Source organism: Sardina pilchardus, chromosome 23 (genome assembly GCF_963854185.1).
Source record: "Sardina pilchardus chromosome 23, fSarPil1.1, whole genome shotgun sequence".
Lineage (NCBI taxonomy): Eukaryota > Metazoa > Chordata > Actinopteri > Clupeiformes > Clupeidae > Sardina > Sardina pilchardus.
Window position 1 is genome coordinate 20,684,321 of NC_085016.1, and position 12,229 is coordinate 20,696,549.

The following is a 12,229-nucleotide window of genomic DNA, read 5'->3' on the forward strand; positions in this document are numbered from 1 at the left end:
CAATCTGTTTTTTTAAACGTGGGAACAATTAAGCCATAGGCCTGGGAAAAGCCTCGTTGAACACCAGGAAAAGAATGCCAATCCCATGCCAAATATAACTTCCACCTCGTTACTTGGTCAATTAGGAGCAATTATGGATCGTTTTGCTCAGATGCATTCGAATATTCAGAATGAATACTGTGCATACTAGCAGAATTTTTCTGAACCATTGGATTTGTCGTTTCACAGTGCTATGACCATCATTTCACAATATAGGCTACATATTAAATTCTTAGGTCATAGCAATCTCTTCAGGTACATTTTTGTTTCCATCACTAGGTGCAAGTCAAAATTGTATCCTTAGGCTTAGCACAGGTCAGATTTTGCTCCCTCTTAATTCATAAAGGATGAACTATAATGGACCATTAACTGACGGAGAAGACTCCTACAAGATCTTCCTATTCATAATGCATCTCTCCCAAGCCTTTAGTGCCTTGTGGACAAATCCTTAATGTTAAATGCTGCTATTTATAATGATTTGTCAGTTTACCGTTTGTAGTCTATTGGTGCTCTTTCCAGGACAGTGGCTTAAACTACCAGCCGAACTAAACATCATCCGTCTGTGTTTGAAAAGGGTCTTAAATCTATATACCAAAACATATTGACTGCACACTCACTGCTGTTGTGTCATACGCACTGCACAACATTATGCAAAATCCTCTTAAATTCTAGTGAATGTGCAGCATATGAGTGATTTTGGAAGTTCTGAAACCATACAACACTTTGCCTAACTAGAAAAGCACTCAGAGAGCACAGATCTCCGCCAAGCGAAAACATAACCGCCTCCTGGATTAAGACGGTGATACTGATCACTCCCAATTTAATAATTTCTTCCATGGGTCATTTCAGACCTAGTGAATGTGCAGCATATGAGTGATTTTGGAAGTTCTGAAACCATACAACACTTTGCCTAACTAGAAAAGCACTCAGAGAGCACAGATCTCCGCCAAGCGAAAACATAACCGCCTCCTGGATTAAGACGGTGATACTGATCACTCCCAATTTAATAATTTCTTCCATGGGTCATTTCAGACCTTCCCTGAAAATTTTATCGAAATCCATCCATAACTTTTTGAGTATCTTGCGAACAGACAAACAAACAAACAAACAGACAAACAGACAAACAAACCCCGATGAAAACATAACCTCCTTGGCGGAGGTAATTAAATCTCAAATATCTGAAAATGAGACCACTTAAAATAACTACACACAACCAGAACTAAGCACCCTCCAGGTGTTATACAAACAACCATATCTACAGCTAGGTCAGATGATATACAAATAAAATCACAGATTATACTCACACAGCAGTCTGTCCAGTATATGTGAAGGAAGGGAAAGGTCAAGAGAGCTTTGTTCCCCTCTTTGGGGAGCAGGTCTTCCTTAAACTGGACAAAGTTAGCTTCCAAGTGGATCATCTTTGGTGCTCTTCCATAGGACCTGAGAAGCAAGTAAAACAATCATCATCAAAGCCATACAGCTCCCAAGGGCTAATTTAGCCTACACCAAGCTTCATTTTAGATGTCTTTCTTGTAATCTTACATTGGATCCTCTAGCAGATGCTTTTATTCAAAGTAACTTACTGTTCAGTAAAGATATAGTTTAGGCCTACATTTGGTCAGAAGGCTGTATGTTCACCTTTGCTATCAAATCCATGACCTTGATGTTGCTAATAGTCTACCAGTTAAACTACAGAAAACACTAAGCATAAATTACAGCCATTTATTAATAAGACACAATCAAAAAATATGTCACCCGGATGAATTGTCAAATCGGGAGGAGAGTGGGCCTCGCTCAAGACAGTTCTAGTGCAGAGTGCCAATTTGATTTATTCTGATCCAATAGTCTTGGCCTTGCCATGGATCTACTGCTGCCTTTATGTGTTCTCATCAGAACACTGCAAACTCATTTCCTTTCTACGTCTATGGAGTGATCAGGAGGCCCTTTACGCTGAGTGTGCAGTTCGCCCATCCCTGCTTTTGGAGACGGACAACACTGTTTGTTTCCACTGGGTGGCTTTTCTGACCTCATCAGCTTGGCTCTACAGAAGAACTTTGAAAGATTTCCGACAAAACAATAAGAGGTTCTTCTGGCAAAATGGGCGTTCAAAGCTAGCTATTCTCAGCTACCTCGACTTGTCAAAGACACAAGCATATCTTTCTGCCAAGCAAGTGGACCTGTTTGTGTTGGCTTCAAATATCTGGCTTCTTTTTGGAAATCCCCTGATTTTTTTCCCCTCTTTAAAAAATGCCACAGTGGAAAAACAACATGCATCACGATCCAAAACCTCCAGCACTGGCAGTTAGACGTTGCTCACTAGGCCGGCTCCAAAGGGTTACAACTGCACAGCTGAGCCACCCCTTTACACAGGGCCGCGAGGAAGCAGGCACATGACTAGGCACTGTTGACCTCCTGGAGGAAGCGTTTGAGTTGCGCAACGCTGCATTTCTCTCTGGGCGCCTCTTCTACTTGTCTCTTACCTCCTCCATTCCATGGGCTCGCGGGGAAGCTGCTGGGCCAGTGCACTGTACAAGGCCGCAAACAAGGCCTGGTCCCCAGCACCTAAGAGGGACACAGAGAGAGAGAGAGAGAGAGAGACAGAGCGAGAGAGAGAGACAGACAGACAGACAGTCAGACAAACAGACAAGGTGTGTGGGTGTTAATTAGATGGGAAGGTTAGAGAGGTATGCAGGTGTAACAGAAGTCGAGTAGAAACTACTGACTCAGGCATATACTGTAGGTTAGTACTAGTAGGCATGTCTGAGCTTTGTGATCAGCAGTGGTTGTATTGTGATCTCCTGGAAGACGAATTACACCAATAGACACTAAACCTTAGCATAATTGCACTGTTTATTGAGGGCATCAACAATAGTTACATCACATGGCCTAACCATGCATAGACCATTCAAAGACAATCCTGTGAATGCCTTCCATTAAGGTGCGCCATTCAGGGCTGAACCAAATCTTCAGGTAAGCCTAATTACTACAAAATGAAGGGAAGCTCAACAACTGGTGCGATTTGAGCGTGTAGCCTAACACATTACTGAGCTAAGTACCAAACGTATCCTCTTCTGTCCTTACAAGAATTGTAATATACCGCGTTGAATGTCCCTGGTGCAACCGATGCTTGTCAACAGGCGTAAGCACTTCAAACAGAAGGTCACTACCTTGCTCGGCTAACGTTGGAGATACGCCAAGCAATAGCCAACTGTAGCAACACCCGAAGACATTTCTGTAAAAGTGCACGCCTGAAGGTACCGAGATTCAGACTGAAACGAACAGCAATAAAGCAGGAGGTGCCCAAATCTGCATTACACTGCCAACGAACACGTCCTCACCAGGTGACTCAATTATGTGATTGGGCTGTGTCAGTAGCCAGAGGGTTTGAATAACACTAGTCGAACATGCAAGCGTTTTTATATCCAAGCTTCATTCAAATGCCGGTTGTGGGCACCATGACAGGCCTTGATTGGGTTCAGAATACCTAGGCGGCCACCCGAGCCGTCCACTCAGAAAATAAGAATGTGCATGCATAGCCGGACGAAACTGTATCGCGAGCACGAACAATCCTCTCTGTGAATCGTATTGGGGTTGCTTGTGACAAAATGTTATTATTATATTTTCATTGACAGGTGAAGAAGACATGAGGAGCCGAGTCAATGGATCAATGCTAAGATATACATCTTTACACCACTGTCCGGCGGCTGCCCGAATAACGTTAGCAGCATTGCTACTATAGCTGTCAAGCTAAGCCGCTAGCCGGAATGCAAGGGAGTCTGGTCTGCAGTAGGCACTGCATCGTACGACCAGCAGACAAGCTAACCAACTAGCTAGCTAGCTAACAACAACTCAAAGGCGCACTTACACGTCACAATTGGCTTGTTTTCCATGGTGTAGATTATAGGCTTTTCCTCATGGGACTCCATTGGTTTCCGACAATCTACATTAGTCCACCATGTAAACGTCAATCAACATAACAACGTTATATGTGCACAAATATGTTGTCTGCTACTGTATCGATAAGGCCCTGTTCCTCTCCATTTCCTTGGTTCTCTGACACGATGACGACTTCCTGTACACTTGAAAAAGTGACAGGAAGTCGTAAATTACAGACACGTCCTCATCACATGAGGTTAACAAACAATTGTAGGTGGATTACTACTATTTTTAGAAATAAAATCAATGATTTGGTATGTAATGCATGCGTTGCATGGATGAGTAGTTTGAAGATAATTTCAGCAAGAACGTATTGATTGTCTGTTGATTACTCTGTCAGGAAAACACGCAGATTTTTCAGTTTTCAGATTTTTCAAACTCAAATTCATTGCTCTGTTAGGGGAAATCAACACATTGAGAAGTCTAATACCATAGCGCCATTAGTGCTAATAGGATACCGACTGATAGACTGATACCAACAACACAGGCAAGTTTTATGTGCATGCCATACTGAAACTAACCTATAGATGGCGCAAAGTACACATCAACTACAAGTACTACAAGTAGGCTTCCAGGAGGGCATTGGCCTCACATCGTCACTTCATAGAATGACAGCAATTAAGCCTATCAAAATATAACATAAATGCTCAAACACAACATTTAATCTTCACCTTCATCATCATGATCTCCCTCCTCTTCTTCTTCTTCTTCTTCTTCTTCTTCTTCTTCTTCTTCTTCTTCTTCTTCTTCTTCCTCTTCCTCTTCCTCTACATCTTCTCCTTCTCCTTTTTCTTTTTCTTTCTTCTTTGTCTTCTTCCTCTGTGTGTTAGTAGTCATATCTATTCCAATAATACTTTTGGACACTTTTTTCCATGCTATACTAGATCATTTTGAAAAAAAGTGCATTGTTACGCTCTATGTGTAGAATATGCAAGGTGTCTCAGCAGAATTTAGAGGCATTCATGCACTTTGTATTAACTCACGTGCTGTCAGCTGCTATCCTATAGGCCCATAAAATACTTCAAGGTCACAGTACAAACTTTCAGGTCAGCATATGACAGTGTAGTGACACAGGAGTGTAAAGGTCAAATGGAATCTTTCCGTCTATGTCACATCCATCATTCGCTCCTTTTCCGGCACTGCATTTGTTTTCAGTTTTGTTTGCCTGTAACATTACTCATTAGCCAAACGGCAAATATTGAAGAGTCTCTGTTGCAGGCAACCTTTGGTCAAAGGCACAGCACTGGCAAATCGGCTGTGTTGTTTTTATTAGGTCGTCCGTGTAGATGCAATTAACTTGGGCCCAATCCAACTTTTAGCTAGATGAAGTTGAGGGGAACTCCTGTAATGGCATGATTGTCCCTGAAGAATGAACAACAAACAGTTCACCTTTACATAATAGTTTAAACACACATCATGAACAGAATGATCCCTTGAGGAAAAGGCAATGGTGTGTGTCAATAAGACTGACATTTATTCACGAGGGACAAAAAGTCAAATTCACTGAGATGTGTTCACGTCATTTTTATATAAACACTCCCCCAAAGGGTACCCGACGCCAACCAGAGCAACATTGATTGATTAGAATTGACATTGTGTCTGTTTTGATTGCTAAGTTGTCGTTGATTTAGTTAATAATCACAAAAACATTTAAAAATCAGGCCAAGAGCAGGAATCAGTCATGGGCCAATTGGGGTAGGCCACTGTAATCAAATGGGGTGGGCCACTGTAATAACAGTCTGTAAAACTGTAATAAAATGTGAATTTAAAAGTTATACGTGTTCATTTAATTATTTGTATTATTATTTATTTGATATTTTTCAATCAGTGATGATGATTGCAGCAGTAGTTGTAGTAGTAGTACTGATGATGGTGGTCGTACGTATATGGTATAGTAGGTGTAGCTTACAGGTATCAATGGCTTTATCTCCTGGAGCCTACTTAATTGGATTCATCTTTACAAATTTTCAGTTCTAAAAGTCTTCATTTATCCTTGATGTGTTTGTGTCCGACACTTTTTATCTGTGTATCGGTGTGCTCACATGAATTGCCTGAATGGTGATGAACAAAGACGCATTAAAAAATGGCAACATCTGTCTGAAAATGCCAATGGAACATGTGGGAATTTAATCCATTTTAAGGAGTCTGAAACATCACAAAATGTGGAAAACCTGAAAGAGTCTGAAAACGTTCCAGTCGCGCTATAGGCTAGCCTACATGAGTCATGCCACACTGTTTGTTTATCAGTCTGTGTCAATTTGCCCTGTGTAACTCTGAGTTACAGTAAGATTACTTGGACACATCTGATAACGATCAATGTCACACTACAATCAGATGTCCTGTGTTTCTTATATTTCTTGTATAGTTCAGAGTTAAGAGTTTATTTCTTCAACAACTTGTCTCTCCTCTCTTCCATCAAGGAGGCTCTAAACCTGATCACTGTGATAACATTGTTCTTCACCTTCATCAGGCATCAAGGTAGCCTACAACTCTTAGTTCTGTCCTCTTCTGTATCTCTTTCTTCTCCTTGTTCCCTACATCTCTTTTGAGGGATGCAGCTGCAGTCTAGTTTTGGAATACCCTCCCGATTACTGCTTGTTCCCACCAAACTATTCATATTTTTCTCTGCATCTCAAAGTCTAAAATTGCATCAAATTATCACACTTTATTTGCTTCCATTATGTTTTAAGAAACATGATGTTTTTTAAAATCACAAAAAAAATGCTCATGTGACTCAGTGAGCATAATATTATCTGTAAATGTTAATAACATGCAAACTGGTAAGCCAACAGATTTCCAACAGAAACTTCTAGTAATATGACCTGTTCTAATTTCCCAATGTGAAGTCAATGTCTTTTGACACGCAAGTAACCCATCACCTATAGACAGAGAATTCACAGAAGCATACTTTTTCACGTGACACTGATAAACCAGTTGTACTGATGATACCGCGTTCGCTGAAGATTTAACATGAGTTGTCCTTTTCTCAGATAACAATCAGGGGAGGCGTCGGGGGTCGTTCGCCCCCGTAAACGAGGTGTGTACACACACGTCCCACCAGCCACACACAAAGTTTCTGAGTGGGCAGGGGTCACAGACAGGCCATTTGATTGGCTGCACCCAGGCTGTGCCAAAACCTTTAAAACAGGCAAAAATCTTTGAGCCTTTCAAATCTCTTATACAGTGGAATCCATCAAAGCAAACATCAAGCTAAGAAACTGAGGATTTATCATGAGCGGCTGTCCTTTCCTTGCCAAAAAGCAACAGTAGGTTGATATTTGGTCTGATTTCTTTTAAAAAGCTTTGCCAGTTTGAGAATTTGAGTTATTTAATGTTATACATTATCACTAAGATATGACACAGAGACTGGACCCTAACTTTAAGTGCAAATTTGCCTGTATGGGATGGCTGGACATAGACAATTCAAGATGCTTATGTACTTATGTCTGTGTAAATCATGCCAACAGTTTGTTTACAAGTAAACACTTGACTGAGGAGGACGATGCACAGAAAGGTATCAACAACGCAAGCAAGGGAGGCATCATTTATGGAGATTACCTGGAGGTAAATACGGTCTATTTCTATTGCAATGTTAAAAATCTCAAGTCAAAATCTGAAGATTAGTTCATGATTCAGTTCACGAACAGTTCATTACACATCTCATAAAGATGTTTTAGGTCCATTTTCACTTCTGTCTGCTCAATTTTAACTGGTCCATTCCAACCACTTCCTTCAATCAGCTGAACAAGGTGTTGGATGCTCAGGTGTTGCAGAGTGAACTGAAGGGAAACAAAGTCCATGATGAACACCTTTTCATCGTGACCCATCAAGGTACTGCATGGGCCATTCAGGTGTCCTACTGTATCTCTATCAAACAAATAATGCATGGAATGTGGCCATAACACACTTGCTTTCAGCTGTGTGTGTGTGCGTGTGCGTGTGTGCTCATTGTAATATATTTTTTCTGGATTCTTTCTGCAGCATATGAGCTTTGGTTTAAGCAGATTCTGTGGGAGCTTGATTCTGTTCGGGAGCTGTTCATGAATGATGGCGTGAGTAGTTCTAATCTGTGCACATTCATTGTCAACACAGATGATATTAATAATGCCCTATAACATAGTGTATTTGGTTTTTGTTGTCGGAAATATGAATTGTGTTTTATATGTGGTTATGTTTTATGTTGTCAGGTGCGAGATGAGCGGAATATGCTTAAGGTCGTCAGCAGGATCCATCGGATTACCATGATTTTCCGACTCTTAGTTGACCAGTTTGCAGTTCTAGAAACCATGACAGCCATGGACTTTTTTGACTTCAGGTATCAATTATAAAATTCTGCTGATTCGAATTCCATAAATTCTGTCTTTATATTTTAAGGACATTGACACTGATTTCTTTGTTGGATGTCAGATAGAAATCTATAATGATGGTATATAATATGTTCTTCATCGGTTCTTCATCAACAGGGAGTACCTTACCCCAGCTTCTGGGTTCCAGAGCCTTCAGTTCCGTCTTCTGGAGAACAAGATTGGTGTGGCCGACAACCTCAGGGTACCTTACAACAGACGCCACTACAGGGACAACTTCCAAGGAGAGGACAGTGAAAGTCTCCTGCTATCAGAGCAGGATCCAACACTACTGAAGCTAGTTGAGGTAAACCCTAGTACACACTCAGGATTCGAGCCTATACTCAAGCTTGGCATGTCTTCTGTGGCCACGTGACAGTGGTTTCTTTGAAAGTATCACTCACTCACTCACTCACTCACTCACTGCAATCGCTTCCTCCTCAAGCAATGGCTGGAGAGAACGCCTGGCCTGGAGAAGGATGGCTTCGACTTCTGGGGGAAGTTTCAAGCCAACGTCGAACAGGCTCTCAAGTGTGAGAGACAAAAGATTGAGGTTTGTACTTTATGATACAATATTTTTTTTTACATAACTGTGGCCATCTGATTCATGAATGGATTCAACACCAGTCCCTTCTTATTTCAACTGATTGCAGAAAATGCAGGAATCAGATACCAAAGAGGAAATGCTTGATGATCTGAACAAGCAAGCAGAACTTTTCACGTCATTGTTTGACTCCAAACGCCATGAGCATCTTCTGAGCAAAGGTCAGTGATAAACAGATGTTGTTGTGTGATCATTCTTCATAGTTTCATTCTCTGGGATACTTGACCAAAACTGCTAACTGCTAAAACCCGCTTTAAATAAACAGATTTGTTTTGTCACATTTTCCATAGGCGATCGCAGGCTCTCATTCAAAGCTCTCCAAGGAGCTCTGATGATAAACTTCTATAGGTAAAGCATACTGCTCTCAGCATATCCTATGGATAGGATCTCTGAGCCATATACATCTATGTGCCTATAATCAAACTCTCTTTCTTCTCCAGGGAGGAGCCTCGCTTCCAGGTTCCATTTCAGCTCCTGACCTGCCTCATGGAGATTGACACTCTCATGACCAAATGGAGATGTAAGTATCAATCAGTCAATTGGATCAATCAATTAATCAGTCAACTGATCAATTCGATTTTCAAATCAAGTCAATTAACCAATTAACTGCATAGATATTAACATGTCTCCACCCCCCGTTCTCCATCAGATAACCATGTGTGCATGGTGCACCGTATGATTGGCAGCAAGGCTGGCACAGGAGGCTCTTCTGGCTACCACTATTTGCGGTCCACTGTCAGGTGAGCTGACTGCTGCGTGACCTGTGCAGAAAACACGAGACATTATTAGCACGATGCTCCAGTTCTAGAATCTGTGGAATGCTAAACAACAAGAGAACCCCTTGAGGAAGATAACACTCGCTTCTATCTTTCCCGTATCAGTAACGGGCAGTAAAGTAATATTGCTGCTTTATGATACACTGCTCTACTCACCCCGAGATTGGTTATCCATTTTTGTGTTTTCTGCTCTCCCTATTTGTTAAAGCTAAAACTTCACGTTTAAAAGCTAAGACAATGGATGTACGTTACTGAGTAATTACAGTTTGTTTCCTTGTAATTACAGTTTGTTTCTTTGTACAGCTTGTTACTTTGTATTCATTTATATCCACATTTTCATTCCAGTGACCGCTACAAAGTCTTTGTGGACTTGTTCAACCTGGCCACATATCTGGTGCCCCGGTCCTGGGTACCAAAGCTGAACCCCAACGTCCATAAGTTCCCCTACACGGCAGAGTGCTATGACAGCTCCTACAGCTCCTGCAGTAGTGAAGACTCCGACTGATCTTGTGTTCTCCTCAACATCTCTTGGAATTCTCTGCTATGGAGATGAGAGGCATGTCTTGTAATGGTTGAGTTTGTCTCAATACAGAGCTGTGTCTCCTGCAAAGAGCTGATCTTGTCAATGCTTTAGTGTTTCCTAAATGTTGTACATAGCTAAAGGTCATTCTCTGTTATTTGTAAATTGAGCGATACCTTTTTGAGTATGGAATGTAAACAATGTATATAGTGACTCTTTACCTTAGTCTATATGACTCTTAAATGATAATCTTCAATACAAATAGACTAATGCAGAGTGTTTGTTAACGAACAGGTGAGGTAAGACACTTTTCTGTACATACTTATTTATACCAATGTACAAATTGCACAAATTTTTATCATGTATAAAATGGGTCCTAGTTTTTAAATAAATAATGTTTTGTGAGTACTCTGCGAGTTGATTTTGAGTATTTAGAACGATAAAGCATTTGTTTTGTATTTGTACATGGTGATGATAAAACCACTGGATGGTACTCTGTGATGTCTTTGTAGATGACTTTATTAAACACAGTGACAAAGAGGACCTCTGTCTGTGAATTTTGTCTCAATTAACTCATTTTACCTGAGGCCAAGACACTTCTAATCTATAAATCTACATACATGTAATGATAACTGCACCTGAATATTTTACTTAAGTTGTTTTGGACAGGTGAGACTGCTTTAGAATGTGATTCCATATTCATACTGTGAGCTACTTGATGCAAGAGTGTAGGAATTAAGGAGATTAAATGATTGAGGCTACATTCAATAATACACCCAGAGATCAAATAGTGTGCAGTTTGCTTTAGGATAAGGTGCACAATAAATACATGTGTCGACATGGTCTGCAGAATTAAACAATATGGAAATGACACACACACACACACACACAAACATTTACCCCGACCCCGGCACCAGACTAGATGACTCCAATGAATTTTCATTGCACATTTTGCATCTAAAGTTAGTTGAATTGATTGTGGAAGACAGTTAGAAATAATGGAAGCACATGACAACAACATGAGGCCCACCAGGCAAGGCTACCATTGACCATGACCCTATACCCATGATGGGGTTTTTTTTTTTACAAGATTGTAGCTTTTCTAGTTGTGTAATCTTTAACTTCTGCTGCAAAGAGTAAGCAAACATATATTCATTGAAACAGCACAAACAACACACACACACAACATGAGACATGAGTGAAACAGTACATTTTTGATAGGTAAGCTGTACGAATGCTTGATTAAGGCACAAATGGAAAATTATTCCTTGCAGAAAATCTATAATAGCTGGGATAAAGATTTCAACACTACAAACGCAAATATATATTGGAAAGAATGTTTAAATGTTACAAATAGTGCGACTACCAATGAAAATCTACGTTTAACACAATATAAAATCATGACAAGAATATATTATACAAAATACAGAATACAGAAATTTGATCCTTCTGCCTCTGCTCTATGTGTTAAGTGTCACAAAGAAACGGATACAATTATTCATGCTTTCTGGGAATGTGAGAAAGTAAAGAAAACATGGATTGAAATTAAAAATTGGATGGCGGATATAGGCAAAATAAACCTTAAACTAACACCACTGGAGTGGATATTACATAAAACTGACCATTTGAAATATCCTGTAGGGTGGCAGGTTATTCTCTCTTCCCTGGTTTTTAAAAAGTTAATTTTAAAACACTGGAAAGATTCTCAGGCCCCAACCCTGCAAGAATGGAAGGGTCTGCTTAAATATTACCTTAGCATAGAAAGGACAATGTATGAGGACAGAAACAAAAAAAAACAGTTTTGTAAAGTATGGCAGGATATTTATGATTCCTTATAAAGCAATAGGTAGAGGAGATGGAATAGGACAGATATGGATGAAGATGGATGTGTGTGTGTGTGTGTGTGTGTGTGTGAGTGTGTAGTAAAAGGTGTGGATGTACTGTATTATACTGTCTGTATGTATTGGTGTATGAGTGTTGGTGTGTCTAATATAAATAAGTGGCACTGGTA

General features: G+C 40.3%; 2 protein-coding genes across 5 annotated transcripts in view; one reads left to right on the plus strand and one right to left on the minus strand.

The window, feature by feature from the left end:
* trappc10 (trafficking protein particle complex subunit 10) overlaps nucleotides 1-6,480 on the minus strand; it is a 28,710-nt gene extending 22,230 nt beyond the window's left edge. For 2 of the 4 annotated variants that reach the window (XM_062527881.1, XM_062527880.1), the window contains exons 1-3: nucleotides 3,905-4,081; nucleotides 2,520-2,601; nucleotides 1,344-1,479 (exon numbers count right to left, since the gene is read on the minus strand). In XM_062527881.1, coding sequence (XP_062383865.1) covers nucleotides 1,344-1,479; nucleotides 2,520-2,601; nucleotides 3,905-3,965 — 279 coding nt within the window. In that variant the 5' untranslated portion in view covers nucleotides 3,966-4,081. Of the gene's footprint in view, nucleotides 1-1,343; nucleotides 1,480-2,519; nucleotides 2,602-3,904; nucleotides 4,082-4,646 lie in introns of those variants that run through there. The other 2 variants (XM_062527878.1, XM_062527879.1) reach the window with 2 other exon arrangements.
* A 604-nt stretch (nucleotides 6,481-7,084) lies between these two features.
* Nucleotides 7,085-10,761, plus strand: tdo2b (tryptophan 2,3-dioxygenase b). The gene is made up of 12 exons (XM_062527882.1): nucleotides 7,085-7,241; nucleotides 7,443-7,539; nucleotides 7,716-7,806; nucleotides 7,957-8,027; nucleotides 8,163-8,290; nucleotides 8,439-8,625; nucleotides 8,764-8,871; nucleotides 8,972-9,083; nucleotides 9,213-9,270; nucleotides 9,363-9,442; nucleotides 9,572-9,662; nucleotides 10,044-10,761. The coding sequence occupies exons 1-12, from the start codon at nucleotides 7,207-7,209 to the stop codon at nucleotides 10,201-10,203; spliced, it is 1,218 nt and encodes a 405-aa protein (XP_062383866.1). The 5' UTR covers nucleotides 7,085-7,206; the 3' UTR covers nucleotides 10,204-10,761.
* The last annotated feature ends 1,468 nt before the right edge of the window (nucleotides 10,762-12,229 follow it).

Coding starts and splice junctions, on each gene's coding strand:
- tdo2b (XM_062527882.1), top strand. CDS start 7,207: ATGAGCGGCTGTCCTTTCCTTGCCAAAAAGCAACA. Junction 9,084..9,212: donor TGAGCATCTTCTGAGCAAAG/GTCAGTGATAAA, acceptor CATTTTCCATAG/GCGATCGCAGGCTCTCATTC. Junction 9,443..9,571: donor TCTCATGACCAAATGGAGAT/GTAAGTATCAAT, acceptor GTTCTCCATCAG/ATAACCATGTGTGCATGGTG.